The sequence below is a fragment of the Phoenix dactylifera genome, chromosome 11 (assembly GCF_009389715.1).
Source record: "Phoenix dactylifera cultivar Barhee BC4 chromosome 11, palm_55x_up_171113_PBpolish2nd_filt_p, whole genome shotgun sequence".
Classification (NCBI taxonomy): Eukaryota; Viridiplantae; Streptophyta; class Magnoliopsida; order Arecales; family Arecaceae; genus Phoenix; species Phoenix dactylifera.
The window spans coordinates 8,395,276-8,414,698 of NC_052402.1; the positions used below are offsets into that span (position 1 = coordinate 8,395,276).

The 19,423-nt window shown below is 40.4% G+C and overlaps 1 protein-coding gene across 3 annotated transcripts in view; it reads left to right on the forward strand.

Annotated features, from left to right (window-relative positions):
- LOC103706769 (probable cyclic nucleotide-gated ion channel 20, chloroplastic) overlaps positions 1 to 19,423 on the forward strand; it is a 117,879-nt gene that overhangs the window by 59,500 nt on the left and 38,956 nt on the right. Inside the window, exons 1-2 of one of the 3 annotated variants that reach the window (XM_039131475.1) lie at positions 11,777 to 11,947; positions 16,315 to 16,772. In XM_039131475.1, coding sequence (XP_038987403.1) covers positions 16,332 to 16,772 — 441 coding nt within the window. In that variant the 5' untranslated portion in view covers positions 11,777 to 11,947; positions 16,315 to 16,331. Of the gene's footprint in view, positions 1 to 11,776; positions 11,948 to 11,983; positions 12,105 to 16,314; positions 16,773 to 19,423 lie in introns of those variants that run through there. The other 2 variants (XM_039131476.1, XM_039131477.1) reach the window with 2 other exon arrangements.

Sequence of the window (19,423 nt, forward strand, 5' to 3'; positions counted from 1 at the left end):
CAAGATTATTTAACTGTGTGCCGAGATGATTGAACTGAGTACCAGGGTTGATTAAGTGTGTTCCAAGCTTATTTAACTGTATGCCGAGATGATTTAACTATGTGCCAGGCTAGATTAAGTGTGTTCCAGGCTTATTTAACTGTGTGCCGAGATGATTTAACTGGGTGCCATGATTGATTAAGTGTGTTCTAAGCTTATTTAACTGTATACCTAGATGATTTAACTGTGTGCCATGGTAGATTAAGTGTGTTCCAAACTTATTTAACTGTGTACCGAGATAATTTAACTATATGCCAGGGTAGATTAAGTATATTCTAAACTTATTTAAGTGTGTTCCGAGATGATTTAATTTTATTTTTTTTCTTTCTTTTTCTTTTCTTTCTTTTTTTTTCTTTTCTTTCTTCTTTTTCTTATTTTTTTTCTTTTCTTTTCTTCTTTTTTTTCTTCTATTTTCTCCTTCCATGAGGCTGATGGCGCCAGAAGGGAGCTGGGCCGCGGCGGCCGCGGCGGCTTAATTGATTTATTTATTTATAATTATTTTATTTTTAATTATAATATATTATTTATTTATTTGTTAGTTCATTCATATAAATATATTTATTTATTTATTCTTTTTTTTTCTTTTCTTCTCTTCTTTTTCTTTCCTTTTCTTCTTTTTTTTCTTTTCTTTTTCTTTTTTTTCTTCTTTTCTTCCCTCCTCCTTTCTTCTTTCTTCTCCTCCCACGAGCCGGCGGCGCCGGAAGGGGGCCGGGCCGTGGCCGCGGGAGGGGGCCGAGCCACTGGCGGCGGCGTCTGGCCAGCGGAGAACTCCTCTCCTTCTGCAAGGCCAGCGGCGCCGAAAAGGGGTCGGGCCGTAGCGGACACTGGAGGAGGGCGGGCCGTGGCCGGCAACAACCGCAGGATGCGGGAGGACGCCCTTCTTCCTCTTCTTCAGCACCTCCCCCCCGTGGGGGCGGGGGCGGGGGCGGAGGCATTCTTGGTGGTGCGGCCGCATGAGGGGTTCCGAAGGGGGCGGGCCGGGGCTGGGGCCGACAGCGGCCGCGAGAGGGAGCTTGGGAGGGGGCGGGCTGCGGTCGGCGGCGGCTGCGGCAGGCCGTTTTCTTCTTCTTCTTCTTCGGAGGGATGGGAGATTAGGAGGGGCAGGGGTATTTTCGGTATTTTTAGAAAAATTAAAGGGGCTCAGAGATTGGGAATTACAGTTTGGAAAGTCTTTGGATCGGATGTTTTAGATTTTGTCCGCAAGGACATTTTGTTTCAGAGGAGTCTTCGGAAGGGTGGGAAATTAATTTCCCGTTGAATCTATTGCTACGCGATGTTCCTCCTCTTTTTTCTCTAGTAGTTGTCACGCCAAATAGACCACCTCTCTCTCTCTCTCTCTCTCTCTCTCTCTCTCTCTCTGTGGTCGTTTAATTATAATTTCTAAAGCTTTAATGCTTATCTATCTTCCACCACACAAAGAGAAGGAGGACGTCCATAGTCCACACAAAAAAGAAATATTTTCTGTTATTTTTCAGTTATCAAAGGTAGGGTCATATCAGATGTTGAAGGTAGCTTGGAGAGGAGGTTATTTAGAAGGTTGTGGCATGATCATCTTTTCCTTTGCATGGCTTCTTAACATTATGGCTTTGACTAGTACTAGTGATTTGGGATGCTATACCAATGCAATATAACTGAAGAAAGTGTCACAACCTATGATTTTTCTACAAGGAACTTGTGATGCGGATGAGAAAAAGTTTGTGGTTGTGGTTTTTCGAAGAGGCCGTATGAATGGGAGTGAAGGCTTGTTTGTTGAACAGAGGCCTTAAGACTTGGTATTAAAAGATAATATAGAAAAGTTTTTTTAAGGTTAATATCAATACAGCCATGCAAGACTTCTATATATTAGACTAGAGTTGATGCAAGACTAGATCTAAATATTATTAATTTTGTAAGAGTTTAAATTTTATTATTTCTATCGTCCGATTTGATTATAATATCATGAAATGCCTTGCATGCTCATAGAAATTTTTTTTTTTTTATGAATATAGAGCGGTTGCCGCGACTCCTGACATGTGATCTAGGAGCATGACATTTCACCTCTCAACTAATATTGGAGAAAGGTATCCAACTCTTGGCCACCCCTAGGAGCTTAAAAAATGTATCAAGGAGTGTCGCTGACGCGAATAGATTCTTGTTCGTGCCGTTGCAAGCTCATGTGTGACGCCTCCTGTGGCATGCCCAAAGCAAAGGCCGTGACACCATCTAGTGCCCACAAGTAACTTGACCTCTCCCTCAATCACAATGCTTGATGTCACCTCCATGCCTTAAAACAAATACCCAAATACAACATTTTGCTTCATGGCGTCATCGGTGGTGACCAAGGGGACCCCCGATGCAAGACGGCTACGGGAAAGGGAAGAGAGAAAGAAAAAGAAGAGAAGAGGAGAAGGAAAGAGGAAAAAAAAGAAGAAAAAAAGAGGCTAGTCATTAAATCAATTATTCATTAATCCTAATCAAGTGCATGGACCTAAATATATAGGGTCACAAAATAACAAAAAAAACCTTACAAATATAATAAACCTATAAAAGCCCTAAAATGACAATATGCAGGTAAACCCAATCAATATAAAATAAAATAACATAAAATCAAATCAATCTAGCCACAACGAAAGTGGCTGGACCATCCTCCTGCGATGACCGTAGCCCCACGTAACAGGTGATCTGGTACAGGTGGGAAGAAGTCAACCTCGACGAACGTGGCTCGGTACAGCTCTGGTAATACTCTAAAAGGTCTGGATCAATACGCTGGAGCTCCTCCCGTGTAATCCAAGTCGAATCGAACTTCGGTCATCCTCATCAACGAACCAAGAAGCGCTGAATATTTCCATTACTGGATAAAATGGTTTGCTTGTCTAAAATGACATCAATGAGTTCTTTTTGTGCTGGTGGGAGAGGCAAAGAAAATGGGGATGGTATGGAATCAGGAATAGGAGAAGCAGTGGGCTCGAGAGAGGGTTCAACAAAAGGGTCATCAGGGATGGATGGAGGACCCTTGTAAGCAACCAGATCTTCAATATTAAAAGTAGAGCTAATACCAAAATCAAATGGAAGATCAATAACATAGGCATTTGTGCCAACCCGGTGCAATACCAGAAATGGCCCAGCACTACGAGCATGCAGTTTCTTAACGGTTCTATGCGGAAACTGCTCCGGCCGAGTACGTACCATAACATAGTCTCCAGGTTGGAATTCCTTATTTCGCCAATGGGAATCAACTTGTAGTTTATAATGAGCATTATTAGCATGGATGCACTTTTGGATTTTCTGATGTAACTCATGAATGTGTTGTGCAAATGTATGTGCGGACTCAGAAATCATAACATGTGGTGATATAGGTAAAAGATCTAAAGGTTTTCTAGCATTGTAACCATGCACGACCTTAAATGGACTCATGCCTATGGACCTATTGACTGAATTATTGTATGCAAACTGTGCGACAGGAAGAACGAAATCCCAAGTACGAGTATGTTCGCCCACAAGGCACTGTAGGAGGTTACCAAGACTTCGGTTGACTACTTCTATTTGGCTGTCAATTTGTGGATGATAAACAGTGAAAAATTTGAGTTTCGTACCAACCGAGTGCCACAAAGTTTTACAGAAGTAACTCATAAAACTTACATCCCGATCGGACACGATGGTTTTTGGGAGGCCATGGAGTTTGACAATCTCATCAAAGAAGAGTTTGGCCACTTTATCATCCACGACTACAAGAATGGAAAAAAGAAGAGTTCTGAGGTTTTAGAACAAGAGATAAAGTGTGCCATTTTGGAAAAACGGTCCACGACTACAAGAATGGAACCGTGTTTCCTGACGGTACGGAAAAGTTCAAGCACAAAGTCTAAACTAATGTCATGCCAAGGACGATCGGAAACCGATAAAGGGGTATATAGGCCAGTGTTCTGTTTTCGGTGTTTGGCTAACTGCAAGTTCGACATTGCCCAATGATTTTAGCAACGTCCCATTTTAGACTAGGCCAGAAGAATAGGCATTCCACCTCTTTTATGGTCTTATTCCGACCGAAATGCCCCGAAAGGCCACCTGCATGTACTTCCCATACCAAGAAATCTCTTACTAATGTCTGTGGGATACAGAGCTTTGTTGCCTTAAACAAATAGCCACCTTGAAGGTGAAACCCATCGATCGAGGGTCCTCGTCCATCAGCGAGGGCATTGTAGATATCCCCAAAATTAGGGCAAGATAAGTAGTCCTTTATGAGTCTGTCAAAGCTCATGATATGCACAGACATGGTCGAGAGTAGGGTCACTCGACGGCTCAGTGCGTCAGCAGCAGTGTTGGAGGCACCTGATGTGTGTTTGAGGACAAAAGTGTATTCTTAGAGGAACTCAACCCATTTGGCATGCCTAGCATTCAGTTTCTTTGGAAATGAAGGTAGAAAAGAGCTTCATAATCAGAGTAAAGGACGAATTCATTGGGCGGCAGATAATGGCGCCAATAATGGAGAGCCTGGACTACAACATAAAATTTCTTGTCATAGGTGGAATATTTATGTTTAGCCTCGTTTAACTTCTCACTAAAGTATGCTGCGGGATGGCGTTCTTGGCTAAGCACTCCACCTATACCAAGGCCGGATGCATCACACTCCACTTCAAAAGCTTTACTGAAGTTGGTTAGGTGCATAACTGGCGTCTCCGTCATCATTCTGTTGATGTCGTGAAATGCTTTAACAGCAGCGTTAGTCCAATAAAATTGCCCTTTTTGAGGCAATCAGTGATAGGGGACATAAGTGTGCTAAACCCCTTAATGAAGCGACGGTAGAAAGTGGCCAGCCCATGAAAACTGCAAACCTCATTGAGGGTTTTGGGCTCGGGCCATTCGACTATCGCAGTGACCTTATCAGGGTCAGCAGACAAGCCCTCCGAAAAGACAATGTAACCTAAGAAGTTGACATGAGAAGTAAAAAATGAACACTTCTTAAGGTTAACATACAGTTTCACATCTCGCAGGGTTGTGCGTACCTATCGCAAATAATCGAAGTGTTGCTCCCTTGAGTGGTTGTAGATGAGGATGTCATCAAAGTACATGACTAAAAATTTATCCATGAAAGGTCGCAATACTCGTGTCATCACCTGCATAAAAGTACTAGGAGCATTCGAGAGGCCAAAAAGCATGACCAACCATTCATACAGGCCATCTTTTTTTAAAAACCATTTTCCACTTATCACCTGGGCATATTCGAATTTGATGGTATCTACTTTTTAAATCAATTTTGGACAAGATCGTGGTGCATGCCATCATATCCAACATATCATCAAGTCAAGGGATAGGAAAACGGTATTTGATCATGATTCGGTTGATGACCCGACTGTCGACACACATCCTCCATGAGCCATCTTTCTTTGGAGTGAGGAGGGCAGGTATGACAGAAGGACTTAAGTTTTCACGAATGAACCCTTCTCGTATTAGCTCGTTAATTTGCCTTTGCAGCTCAGCATGCTCTGAAGGATTTATTCGATAGTGGGATAGATTAAGCAGAGTAGCTCCCGGAACCAAATCAATGGTATGCTATATGTCATGCAAAGGTGGTAGATGATCTGGGAGGTCCTCAAGAAAAACTTCTGGGAACTCCTTAAGGATAGAATGGCCTTCAGATGGTAACTCGCTCGGCATATTCAGATAGTTTTCTAGGGCAAGTAAAGCGAACACCATGGAATCGCTCAAGACTTTCCTTTCAAATTTAGAGGGGCTCAGGATATGGAGTTCCTTGCTCTTTGGCTCATTCTTCTTCTTACTCTTGTCAAACATCTTGGGCCTCAAGGGATTAAGTTTAATCCTTTTGCCCTCGAATATAAATGAACAAGAATTAGAACGACCATAGATGGTGACATCAAGGTCAAACAGCCAAGGTCTTCCTAATATTAGGTGACCCACATCCATTGGGATTACGTCACACCAGATAGTGTCTTTATAAGAAAGAATTTGAATTGGTACAAGACATCTTTCTTTGATTTGGATAGAAGACGTATCAATCCAGGAGACCTTGTAAGGTTGGGTCTGAGGAACTGGAGTCAAAACCAAACAGGAGACAATATTTGAAGATATTGCATTAATGCAACTCCCGCTATCAATGATAACCTTACAGTCCTTGTCACCGTACTTAATATAAGGGTGGAAGATCGAAGTTCTTCTTCAGTCATCATGTTCAGTAGGTTGGGCGAGAGCACATCGCACTACATATATAGCGGACTGATCAGGTTCGGTCACAACTATTGGATTCGTGGTCCGGATGCATCCTAAATTGTCGGGATGTTCATTATGGTCATCATCGATGGATGTCGTCTAAATTTTGGTTCATATATTTGTTCTTCCAAATTGTCTGTTGCACTCTCGTGTTCTTGCGCCTCAATAACAAGGGATTTATTTGCACATTGTGAGGCAACATGTCCAAAACCCTGGCAGTTAAAACATTGAATTCTGGAAGTTGGCTTGGGGGACTCACCAAGAATGCCCTTGCCCTTAGTGTCTCAACTAGGGGTAGGGGTGGAGGAAACAGGTCTAGAAGGCGTGGATCTAAGCGAAGGTCGGGATCCTAAGGGGGAGCACTGGCGGGTGGCCCTCGAGAGTCAGAATGTCGAGCATATGTAGGCCTCGTTACCTGCTCATAATTCTGGACGAATGTGTAGGCCTGGTCGAGGGTGGATATTTCTCGAAGGACGAGTTCTTTTCTGAGCTCATTATTAAGACCTCGTCGAAATCTGCTCAGGACCATCCGTTCATTTTCTTCCACATTATATTGCATCATAAATTTGTCAAACTGGGCGATGTAATCACTAGCAGACCATTCATCTTATCGCAAATTATTCCATCGGTCGAGAAGATCATCTTGGTAGCTTAAGGTTAGATATTTTTCTTCAAGTTTTTCTTTCATCTCTACCCAATCAGTTATTGCAGGTTGATGTCTCCTAGCTAGCAATTGTTCGGTGCTTTGCCAGAAAAGTTTTGCTCGACCGATAAGCTTCATCCTGGCAAACCGGACCTTCTTGTCCTCAGACAAATTGTAGCACTCAAAGAAGTGTTCCATTTTGTGCAATCAGTCTGAGAAGACCTTTGGGTTAAGGCGACCATCAAAGGTGGGGGCCTCAACTCGAATACCTTTCATCACATCGTCATCATGATCACGAGGCTGTCTAGGTTCTACATTATGTCGATGACCTCGGTCAGCAGTAGGAAAGGTGCCCGATTCCCTAGGGCAAGTGTAGGCATGTTGAAGGCCTAGTAAAGGTATATGGTCAAAATTAACCTGCCGAACAGAGCCATGGGGTTCTAGGGTTTTCTCGAAGTCTAGACCTGGAAAGTGGGTGATGCTATCTTCTTCGGATTCAATGAGTTTCTGTAGGGAGGACTCAACCGACTCGAGGCGGGCATTGGTTTGGGTAGACTTAGTGGTTAAGTCTTCGACGGCCTTCAGTAAGGCTTCGATGCGGGCATCCATGATAGACTGGGTGTCGGAATGCGGGATGACACGACCACTACGAATGTGCAAATGATGAATGAACTCAATTAAATGCTATCCTATCAAAGGAGGACAATAATGATGTGAGGCAGACCTAATGCATGCAAGGACGATTAAAATATAATGTGTATGCTCAGTATAACACAATACTTTACTCTAGCAGAGAAATATTTCAAACTGGGAACCAGTAAGAGACGCAAACCAACAAATAGCTGCAGTCAAGTAGTGCAGGTATCCAGTGAGTTATCAGGTGTCACGGAGCCTCGTAGGCCTCCCAACGAAGGTTTAGCTCTACAATTAATAATAAAGAGGGCTACTACTGGGATTCCAGTGTGTTTTGTGGGGGTGTGTGAAAGCGTGTGTTTCAGATTTTCGAGGCATAGCACCAAGCATAAAAACAACTATTAAATGCCGAATTAAAGTAGGCAAACTAAATTTTCAGAAAAGGACAAACCTGATCCGGCGGAGGGCGACGATCCGAGTGCGGCAAGCCGGCTTGCCAATCGGTGCAAATCTAGTCCAATCACGGCAAGTCGTTGGGCGAATCAGCAAACCATGGGGTCTGACTGGCCTACTGGCCTGTGAACCACGAGAGGGAAGGGGTGCAGCGCAAGCCTATATAATCGGCCTGCTGGGCTGTGGCCCAAAGGGAGGAGGGAGTAATGGTACGGCTTCTAAAGAAGAAGGGCCGGCGGTAGTGGGCTCTGTAGTGGCGGTTCGGACTTGTGGGCTTGGGCCGCGATGAGGAAGTCAGGGCGGGCAACAGCTGCAGTGCGGTCCTATGGGCTTGGGCTTGTGATGAGGGAAGGCGGGGCGTGCGGGTTTGGGTTTGAGACTCGGGCGGGATGGGCTAGAGGGAAGGGGGGAAAGGGTTGGGGTTTTGTGGTAGGGATGGAACAGCGTGAGGGGTTGAGGTTTTGGGGAGTGGGTGACCGGAGAAGATGAAGGAGGCGGCGGCACGACCGAGGCGGCGGCGAGGGCGGTCGTGGAGGAGAGCGGCGGCGCAACCCAAGGCTTCGGCGGAGACGACAGACTTCAGCGGCACGACGAAGGCGGCGGTGGTGAGGCCGGTCATGAACGACGTCAGGGAGGGGAGTTTCGGGGCGGCATTGCGTTGACGGCGGCACAGAGGTGGTGATTGGTCTGGGACGGCAGGTGACGGCGGAGGTGGTGAAGCAGCGGGATGGTATGGTGGAGCGGCATTTGGGCGGTGACGACGGACGAGGGCAAAAGTAGCAGCGGCGATGGCGATCGCGAAGGATGGGCGGCGCAGCAGAAGAGGGAACGGTGGGCAATCGGGACGATGAAGAGAGGTAGGCTCTTTCTTTTTCTTCCTCAGTAGGCACATGCGATGGAGCACATGCGGCTCACATGCAGCTGAGCATGCGCAAGTCATGTGCGGCCTTTTTTTTTCTTTTTTTTCTTTTTTTTTTTCTTTTTTGGCAGGCACATGTGGCGCACATGCGGCTGAACACACGCAAGTCATGTGCGGCCCTCTTTTTTTTTTTTGGGAGCGAAGCCGGGCTAGTGGGTTAACAGGTTTGGAGCTTACCCGTTAGTGCAGTCCGACTTCAACCACCGATGGAGTTGGTGGAACATGGTCTTCCCGGCGGCGGTTGCGCGGCTCGTGGCCTGTGGCGATAGGGGCAGTCGGTTATGAGTTCCCGATGGCTGGCGTTTCCTTCTGACAATCGATCACAGATTGGACGGTGATGGATACGGGAAACCGGGGCACGACAGTGCTTCCGTGGGGCGAGGCGATCTTCGGCGGCGACCCAAGGGCGTGGTGGCTTTGAGAAGCGGAGACGGCAGTGGGGGTGTCCGCAGCAACGGGGAAGGAAAAACCAGTAAAGGGGTTGCTCCTCGTTTCCTGGCATGAGAACCGAGAGAGAGAGAGAGAGAGAGAGAGAGAGAGAAGGGAAATAATGTCTCCCCTTTTCTTTGCAACATGCACCGCGTGACGGCCTTCGACACAGTCAGGCATCTGCAGTGCAATTTTCCTAGCAAAACTCACGTGCGGCAGACGGAAAAAAAGATTCGAGGGTAGAGGAAGAAGAAGAAGAGAAAGGAGGCTAATAATCAATCCATCATTCATTAATCTTAATCAAGTGTATGGACCCGATCACAAAATAATAAAAAGACCCATACAAATATAATAAAGCTATAAAAATCCTAAAATAACAATATGCAAATAAATCCAAACAACATAAAATAAAATAATATAAGATCAAATCAATCAAGCTACAATGAAAGTGGCTAGACTATCCTTCTGCGACGACCATGGTCACCCGTAATAAGCGGTTCAGTACTTGTGTCCGCGCCAATCCCACTCAACTCGTTTCTATCTTCCTAAGAAAACATGGGGGCATTGGAATCCTTGCATCCACTGCTCTTTATGGATTCCTTTAGTAAATCACATGCTTCAAGGGTGACAGCTGGGGTAGCATGAAAAAATATCAATCATCAGCGACCCAGCATTGGCCGCCAAAAGGTTACTTTTTAATAATTAAATTTGTTGGAAATCTTATTTATTCAAAATTAAATAAAGTTTCGTGCTCAACTTCAGCTGTTGGCATCCTTGTAAAATAATATTATCTCATAGCAAAGTAGGAGAGCTACAAAGAAGATGATGATAGAAAATTTTTAAAAAACAGATACTATAATATAATAATAACTTTCCATGCTAGGGGTAGTGATCAAGTTAGATACAAACCAAGTCAAAAACCCATCATTTAAATATGATCTATTTGTTAAACCATTAAAATCTAAATTTGAATCTGACCTTTTATTAAATAAGTAAGTCTATCCTATTTGTATAACTCGTTTAATAAATATGTTAAATCAAGTTAGACAAGTTTAATGAGAACTTAAACAGATTGAGCGAGTCTTAAACATATCAAGTGGCTCGAGTCTAACTATTAAATAGGTCAAAATAGGTTAGATGTATTGTCTAAACCTGAACCCCAACCGTTTAATAAATAGGTTTTAGTGGATTGATCCATTTATGACACAAACTCATTTATACAAACCTAAACCCAAAATGGGTTGAATATAGATCGGGTTAGCATGTCGGTTATTAAATTGCCGAACCTAGTTCAAATGCCTAACAACCGTACGGACACCAACGATTGCTATCTACAGTTAGGTGTGAGTGTGGTCAAATCAAGTTTCCCACTATCCTAATTTGCACACATAAGCCGACTCATTCCGATAGCCCGTATAGGCCGAGAGGGGCAAGCCTCGAGAGAACCCAATGAGTCCACCCCTATGTCAAATTGGGAAGCAGCTATTAGATGGCCACTTCTATTCCATTTCATTTTTTTTATCCACAAGATATTTTTTTTTCCATACTAGATTACTGAGTGGAGAAAATTTGAAATTACCATTGCTTGATGGAAATATCCCTCCTTTTTTTTTTTTTTGTTGAAACCCATAAATGGCCATAACCTTCGTGTAAATGAGCTATAAATGGCCAACTAATAAATTGAACAAAAAATATTATTATATAAATTTTTTTATTAAAAAATATTATTAAAATTTTGACAATATTACCATATATAATTATCTCTGGCAATCTTTTCTGGTGTCAATTTTTAGATTAATTTTCTACCAATGAAACATGGTACTGTTTCCTTCAATAATTATTTTTTAGATAAATGGTTCACAGAAACCATTGGATTACAAACCAAAAGAACCTTGAAAAGGAGGTGACAAACATATTTTGGGAAAGTAATGAAAGTATCTCTTTTTTTATATTTTATGAAAAAAATTTCTAAAATCAGACTGCCGGCTTTGTTAGTCAACTCTCGTAGATAGATTTAAAAATATAATCACTTTTTTTTAGACAACTCCCGCAGCCACCCATTCTTTAATTATACTCTCTTGAGCTCAAGTTCTCATCTCCTCGGACTTGCCTGCCTTTTTTTATAATTTTTGTTTTAAAATTATTTAATCATTTATTTTATAAAAAAATCAGATGCTTTTGAAAGCAATACATATTTCTAGGAACCATGCATGTCATTTTATAAAATAATTAATTTAATCATGTTTTAATAAACTATCTACGAAGTCATTTTTTATACAACACTTATATTTTTCCTAAAACTTATTTTTTACTTATCACTTATTTTTTCCAGACCTTCGTCCGTCCGCTAACCTCGGTGGTCCCAGACACAGGTTGATATTTAGCCTCGCCTATTCTACGCGATAGAGAAATCCTTTAAATGGTTTGAGCAAGTCTTCCAGCGACTACCTGGAAGTCTCCGGTCGGAGTGTGAACGCATTCCGGCATAAATAAGAATCTCCGCGAAGAGTCAAATTCCATCCTCCAAATACTCAATAACCCCAAGACGAAGCTTCCCCCGGACGCCTTCTCCTCCCACCTGCCGGTCTTTTGGGGAGACGGTGAAGTTACTGCGCTTCGCCAAGAACTCAAAGGTGAGGTTGCCATCTAGTGGAGAACCGGAACGCCCCCTTGGGTTTTTCTTTATCTTTAAAACTAACTACTACTTCTTGTGTTCTCTGGATTGATGGGGAATTGAAGGAGTTGATAGAGAGTCCCACATCACATATCCCTGTTTTAGATTGTTACCAGGTTGGTGGTCTTAGTACCGAGTATCGACTGTTTGTTGCCACTAATCTTGTGGTTAGAGAAATGAATTTTGTGATCGTATTTTCCTTCAAGAAAGCATCATTCTGGGGATTTTTATTGTTTTTTGGTGGAGTGCATCTGTTCTGGGCCTGAATTAGACGATAAATCTTGTTTGGGTTTTTCTTTTCTTTGATTTAGGCATGTTATTTGGATAATTTATTGGCATTAAAGTGTTTTTTTAGAGGATCTTATGGATTTCTGATGCAACATTTCTGCTGTGGGATGAACATTTTTAACCATTTTATCTCGATTCTTTATATCTTTCTCTTGCCAAAGAAAAGAAAAACCCAAACAAGATTTATCGTCTAATTCAGGCCCAGAACAGATGCACAACACCAAAAAACAATAAAGATCCCCAGAATGATGCTTTCTTGACAGAAAATACGATCAAAAAATTCATTTCTCTAAAACTTTTTTGAACCATTTTATCTCGATTCTTTATATCTTTCTCTTGCCAAAGAGAACACCTTTTTTTTAATGAAAAAAATGTCGGTCTTTGGTTCAACATATCTGTTCTGTGCATGAGCACTCCTGCACTGAATTTTATCCTCAGTGCTGTATAATTTCTTCATGTTGTTTAAAACGGCACATTCATGCAATAATGTAGGTTGGGTGCAATTGGATGCTGTGGATTATCTGTTTATGTCTTCTTATAAATTCTCTGAGTCGATCATGTTATAGATGCAATTTGTAAGCAGTACTTTTGACCTTATCTGAATTACCAGTAAGTATATAAGCGAACCCACCAGCCAGGTGGTACGAGTGGTCTCGTGCGAATTTTGATAAGGAGACATTTGGCTAGGTGGTATATGTGGGCCAATGGCCAAGTGGTATGAGAGGATTCTGAGATATGAGCAGCCTAACTTGCACCAGCAACCAGGATAATTAGTGCACCATTAGAATTATCAATGAGGATATAAGTGGCCTCACTTGCATTTGCAATGAGAATATATGAGTGGCCTCGAGGGTATGTGTGAAACTTTATAAGATAATATGAAACGATATGAAATATCAGAATTTGATGTATAATGTGTTTGACCGCTTTCTTCTTTACGGAAGGACTTCAATTTCTGGCATTTTCATTATCAAAGTGATTCAATAAACCTTCATATGAACTTTCGAAAAATATATGACTTGTGATCTGACATTGGTTATTTGAACTCTTCTCAGCAATCGTGTGCTTTGACTTGTCCACTACAATTGTGTTTTCTTATTGAAACTTTTGATTTCATATTAGTTCAATGAATCGACACTTGGATATTCAGTTATTATTTGATTTGTATTATGATTTAAGAGTATGTGTTTTTTACTTAAATTCTTGATCATTATAGAAGTTTACTTGTCGAGCTTTATAGCTCAATGTTTTAAAATTGGACCGGACAGCGAACTGGCAAGTTATTTGGTTCCCAAGTTTATCGGTCAGACCAGTCCAATCGGTGACATCAGCAGACGTCATTATGACGTCACAATTATATTTTATTTTTCAAAAAATTCTAAAAAATAGGAAACATAGGAGGGGAGAGTAGGAGGGTCCCAATGAATTCCCAATTCCCAGTTCAAGCTATTCATTTCTCCCCCCTCCTCTCTCTCTTTGTAAATCTGTTCTTTCTAAAATGGAGAGTGAGAGGAAACAATACTGATCAAAAACCTCTTTCGCCCATCCTTCCACCATCTGCATGTGGTTTGGCATTGTCTCCGTCATCTTACTTTTCTCTCTTTTTCTAAGATGAACTCTCCCAAAAGGTAGTTAGCCAGGCGATGAGAAGTACTCTCTGTGGTTCTTTTAAAGTGGATGCATTCCACCTATTCCCTTCTAAAAGTTAGGGGTGCATATGATTCCTTTAAACCAAGAGCAAGAGGAGATGGATGGTCACCTCATGAACAAAAGGGGAGAGAGATTAGCTCAAAACCTTTGAAATCTTCAATGATCATTTGGCAGATCTCTTTGTCTCCTGCTACATCGTCTCTAAGCTGTCTGTCTCACCTATTCTTGGATTTAAGAAGAGATAAGAGAGGGGGCAGAGATGGCAACATTTGATAAAGAAAATTTAAGAAAAAGCGAGGGAGATCGTGATGGAGCCACGCCTAGAGTGAGAGATTTTTATCGGGGGAACCTCGCCGGCTGCCGCCCTCCCTCCCCACCTCAGCTACATCGCTCGCTTCTGACTTCCTATCCTCTCCATCTCCACTGCCTCCTCCCTCCTCTCCTTCTCCGCCACTCCCCTTGTCCACTGTGATCACCACCTGCTTTGCCGCCACTGCAGCTTCTTCTGTCGCTAGCGCCACACCCATTTTCTCCCTGCCACCCTCAATTGCCTCCATGGCTGTAGCACTAGCTGTTGGAGATCGACTATGGGGGTTTAGGGGGTATCGTGGTTGAGGACAAGACTGGAGCAGCAGACCCCAAAAATAAATTCAAACATGTGAGAAACATATCGGACCGGCCGGTTTGACAGTCCGTCCTGTTATCTTGGGTTCAACCAAGTTTTGACTACTTTTAAATATCCTTTGCACCTGACTGGACAGGTGACTAGTTTTAGATTCAACCGGTTGAACCGGCCAGCCTGGTCTGGTTTAAAAAACATTGTTATAGCTCACCTTGTCTTTCATACATATATTTTTCCTAAGTGATTTGTGAGAGCCTTGATGGACCTATTTAGGGAGGTGGAGTCAATATTTACAAGTTAATATTCCGATATACTAATTTTCAAGGCGACACTAGGAACATAGTTTTGGTGTTGCATTAACATCATTGAAGGTATAGAGTTCTGTGTAATAGAATATGTCTGATTTTTTAACTGGATTTTAGTCGAAGTTTATTATTTATGATAAACTTTAGTCATGATCATGTGATTTCTTTGGGGTTGATTTAGTTTGAATGTTTGTTTTAAAAACCCCTCTCCATCAACCATGGATTATGGTTCTAACCGGTCAAGTCAGGAATCTCATGATAGTTTCCCTACTCCTTTCCATGTTAGAACCCATCACTAGCAATTAAATAAGGAACTTAAATCAAAATCCCCCTTTCTGCCATTAAATATCATATGCGAAGGGTATTGGTGCAAATGGATTGACTTGCATATTGGTTCACTAGCCACCACTTGTGACTATAATTATTCTGTGTGTTTGCTACCATCAACTCGTTCTGAGTTTTTCTACTATTGTGATCAATTGGTGTTTAAACACATTGGATATGTCCCTTGTCTTAATTTAGTAGAGTCCTGGACTCCTGGTCATTGCTTGCTGCCATAATTTTCATTATTAGAAGTCATCAGCCATCGAATCTAAGATACGTGTCTTCTTGAAATTACTTAATACGGAAGGATAATTCTATGAAATAATCCTCTTTGCATTGGGTAAAACTCTTGAATTAACTATAGCGACCTTGATGATTGGAAACATTCACAGTATTACTGCTGATTGGAAAATAATTCTCTGTTATTATCCTTAACATTGCTTATATAGAATCTAACATCCTTAAAGATGATTCACATTTCAAAGCCTTGTTGAATAATAAATATGTTGATTTACCAAAAAACTGATGAAGAAATCATAATTCCTTAACACCTAAGAATACTATGATACCAAACTTCCTGAAAATAGTGACACATTCATATTGCTTTTGAGCCCTGTAATATGTTGTTTGCGATATTTAGATAGGGCAATGACCCTTGGGCTGTATATGTCTTATCAAAGGTTTTCTGACAATATATAATAATAATAAGAACCTTGATAAGCAATGGTATTTACTCCATGCTGCCTCAGGTCAAGACAGTAGGATGAGTAGAAAAAGAAGAGGAGAAAGGAGAGAACAAAGAACAGAGAGAGGAAGTGAGAAAAAACAAATGGAAATAAATTGAGAACAGGAAAGAGGTCTAAGGCTGTAATCCAGGTCCTAATCCCTTTTCAATTACAATATTTAGATTATACGCCATAAACTGAATCAAAGATGAAAGTACCTCTAAGTGGGGTTGATCATCTAGGCACCTCTTACAAATAAGGCTCAGTAAACAAGGCCAAAGCTCATAAACTAAGTTGCAATAAAGGAATGACATGCTCTTAAAGCTTCAACGTGAGATATAACAATTTTACATATAACATTTTAACCTACTCTTGTTTATTGGATGCATTATTTATATGCTCTCTGTTGCAGGTCTACATCTTGTATAAATGGCTGACCAAGACAAAGATCATATCCCCATGCTATCAAAAGATATCGAGCTACAGAAAATCACTGCCAGGAGTGCATCAATGTCCATGCCCCCAAATGTGTCCTATGAAAGTGAAGATACTTTTATATCTCATACTGGTCCTTTGCGCATCCAAAGGACGACACAATTTGCACCTACAAGTGGTCCTTTATGTGGCAATCAGAAGGTAGATGAGGTTCCTTGGCTTAAAAATGGCAAGCAACACGCTAAAATACATGCAGTCATGCCAGAAGTAATGGGTCAAAATGGCTGGTCAGACAATAACCATCATACAAAAAATGAGCACTTGTTGAAGTCTGGGCCTCTTGGGTTATGCAATGACCCTGACTGCACTGATTGTCCTGCAGCTTATAAAACCAAAAGGAGTTATTATAAAAACTCGGTTTCTCTTGATAGTAAGGTGGGTTTTCCCCTTTATCAACATTTGTTTTAGTTTCTTTTTAGTTGTTTTTTGTTTCACTGATCTCGTGAAGTCATTATGGTACTTGAATAATACTCAATATTTACATTGCTAGTATGTATTACTAAGATATATGCATGTAGATGTACATACAGACAGATATAGATATATGCATTTATATGTACATGTACACACACACATATATATACACACACATTTGCCGTTTCTGTATTATAATAATGCCTCAAGAGGCAGGGCATGTCTATACTGCCAACTTGAGTTTTTATATGTACCTGTGCCCAAAAAAGAGACAAATATAAGCGACAAAAGCCTACAATAACTTGGCTTTGTGTAACTACTTGTTAAACATTTATTTCAAATGCCAACTTTCTAAGAAAACAATATAAATCGTAATTGGCAGTAAGTTTTAAATGAAGATGACAAGAACTACCTCATATTAACTTTTTTGCATAATGAAGCTTGCTGATGGATGTTGCCTTCTTATCTGAAATATGAAAGAGAATGCTCACAGAAAATAGGAAGTTGTATATATATGCACTTGAATGGAGTATGTTATAGAGATTAAAAGGTATCTTTTACATGCTATGGAAGAATGGTAGCTAGTTTAGACAGAACATTGAGGTGTGTTTGAAGAACATAACTACCAGCAACATAAATTAGTTTTTCTTTTGTTAGCATGTAGGTTTTCCATTACCATGGCCTAAATGCAGGAGTTGTGATAAGCTGTAATTTTTATGTCTGTTATAAATGGAATGATAACTAATATTCAAGTTAAGCTCCCATTATAAGAACTATCTGTGAAGGATTATTGCGAACAACAAGTGTGAATCACATCGAGTACTATTTCAGAAGCAATAAAGAATTTTATAAAATAAGTATCAATAACTTAATTCAACAAATAAAAAACATGCACAATGGTTTGAGTTGGAATTTGTGTGGAAATATGGTTTCATTTAAATAAATGCAACTTTCATAAAACTTTTCAAGAACAGCAACTAAAACCATCAAGGCCTTCCCAGCAAGATAGGATAGGTTATTGAGCACACTTCAAAAATTAAGGATGTTTCAAGAAACTATTTGACACCATTAATATGATGGTAATTAACCTGATGTAAGCCCTCCCAGTGCTCCCACAAATTCTACAAAATTGTATGTGACTATTGGTCGGTGGATAATGCTTCCTGGTCTATCAACTTTGATGTTTAAGGTTTCAAATCTTCAAACGATTATTTTCTTTTATGTTAATTTGATCCATCGAATTAAGCCTCTACAAGACCAACCTTTTTTACTCTTTTTTTATAAGATGGTTGATGGATTGGCAAATTTAAAGAAAAATTGTGTTGGCGACTAACGTTTGCCACGCCAAGTTCATCGCAGTAGGCTGACAGTTTGGTTTTACCACAAGCGTGGCATATGTATGGAAATGATGTTATCAGTAAATGTTAGTAAGGGTCTAACTGGTTAACCTTCTAAAATCATATCTCCAAAGAACTAGAGTAGGGTTTCGAGTCAACACGAGTTTTAGGTTTTTGCCAGCACCCATGTACGAAGAGTGTTGTAATCTATATTATCTGGACACTCCATTCCTAAGATGTATGGGAGTATCGACGCTTCTAGACACAGACATGGCATGACCCAACACAACATGGTCGGACACTCCAGTTTGAAGTGTTCTGCTAATGTCAGCAACAAGTGTCGAATGATTTGCATTTTTTAAGAGTATCATGTAGGTGACTTAGTTTAAGTGCTGGACACTTTAAATGAAGTATACTTAAGTGTTTTTTGGACATTTGAAGCGAAGTGCCCTTATATTCTTATATAAAACTATAAATATTATTTGCACATTTAAAGCAAAGTGTAATTATATTTTTAATATAAAGTTATTACAGTTGTATGAACAAATTTAAATGTATCTATCTATCATGTCAAGCTTCTCTCTCTCTCTCTCTCTCTCTCTCTCTCTTTCGAATAAGCATCAAAACATGCAAACACGTGTCTATAAGTATGCACACACACATATATGTATGCTATGTAATAGTTTTTTTTTGGACACTTGATGCGAAGTTCCCTCATATTTTTATATAAAACTATAAATATTACATGCACATTTAAAGCAAAGTGTAATTATATTTTTAATATAAAGTTATTGCAGTTATATGAACATTTTAAGCTAACTGTCGTTATGTTTCAAATTTAAATGTATCTATCTATCTATCATGTCAAGCTTCTCTCTCTCTCTCTTTTTTGAATAAGCATCAAAATATGCAAACACGTGTCTATACGTATACACACAGATATATATGTATGTTATGTAATAGTTGTCCGCACCACACATACAGACATATGTATATATATATATATATATATATATGTGTGTGTATATATGTACATACATTATACACACACACACACATATATGTGCATATATAAATGCACATACTCTCACACACAAACACATATATACATATATATACATATATGTATACGTACATATATATTCATATGTACATATACATACATATATATTCATATATACATATATATACATATATATATATATATTATGTGTGTGTATATATATATGTATGTATATATTCATATATATGTGTGTATATATACACACACACCAT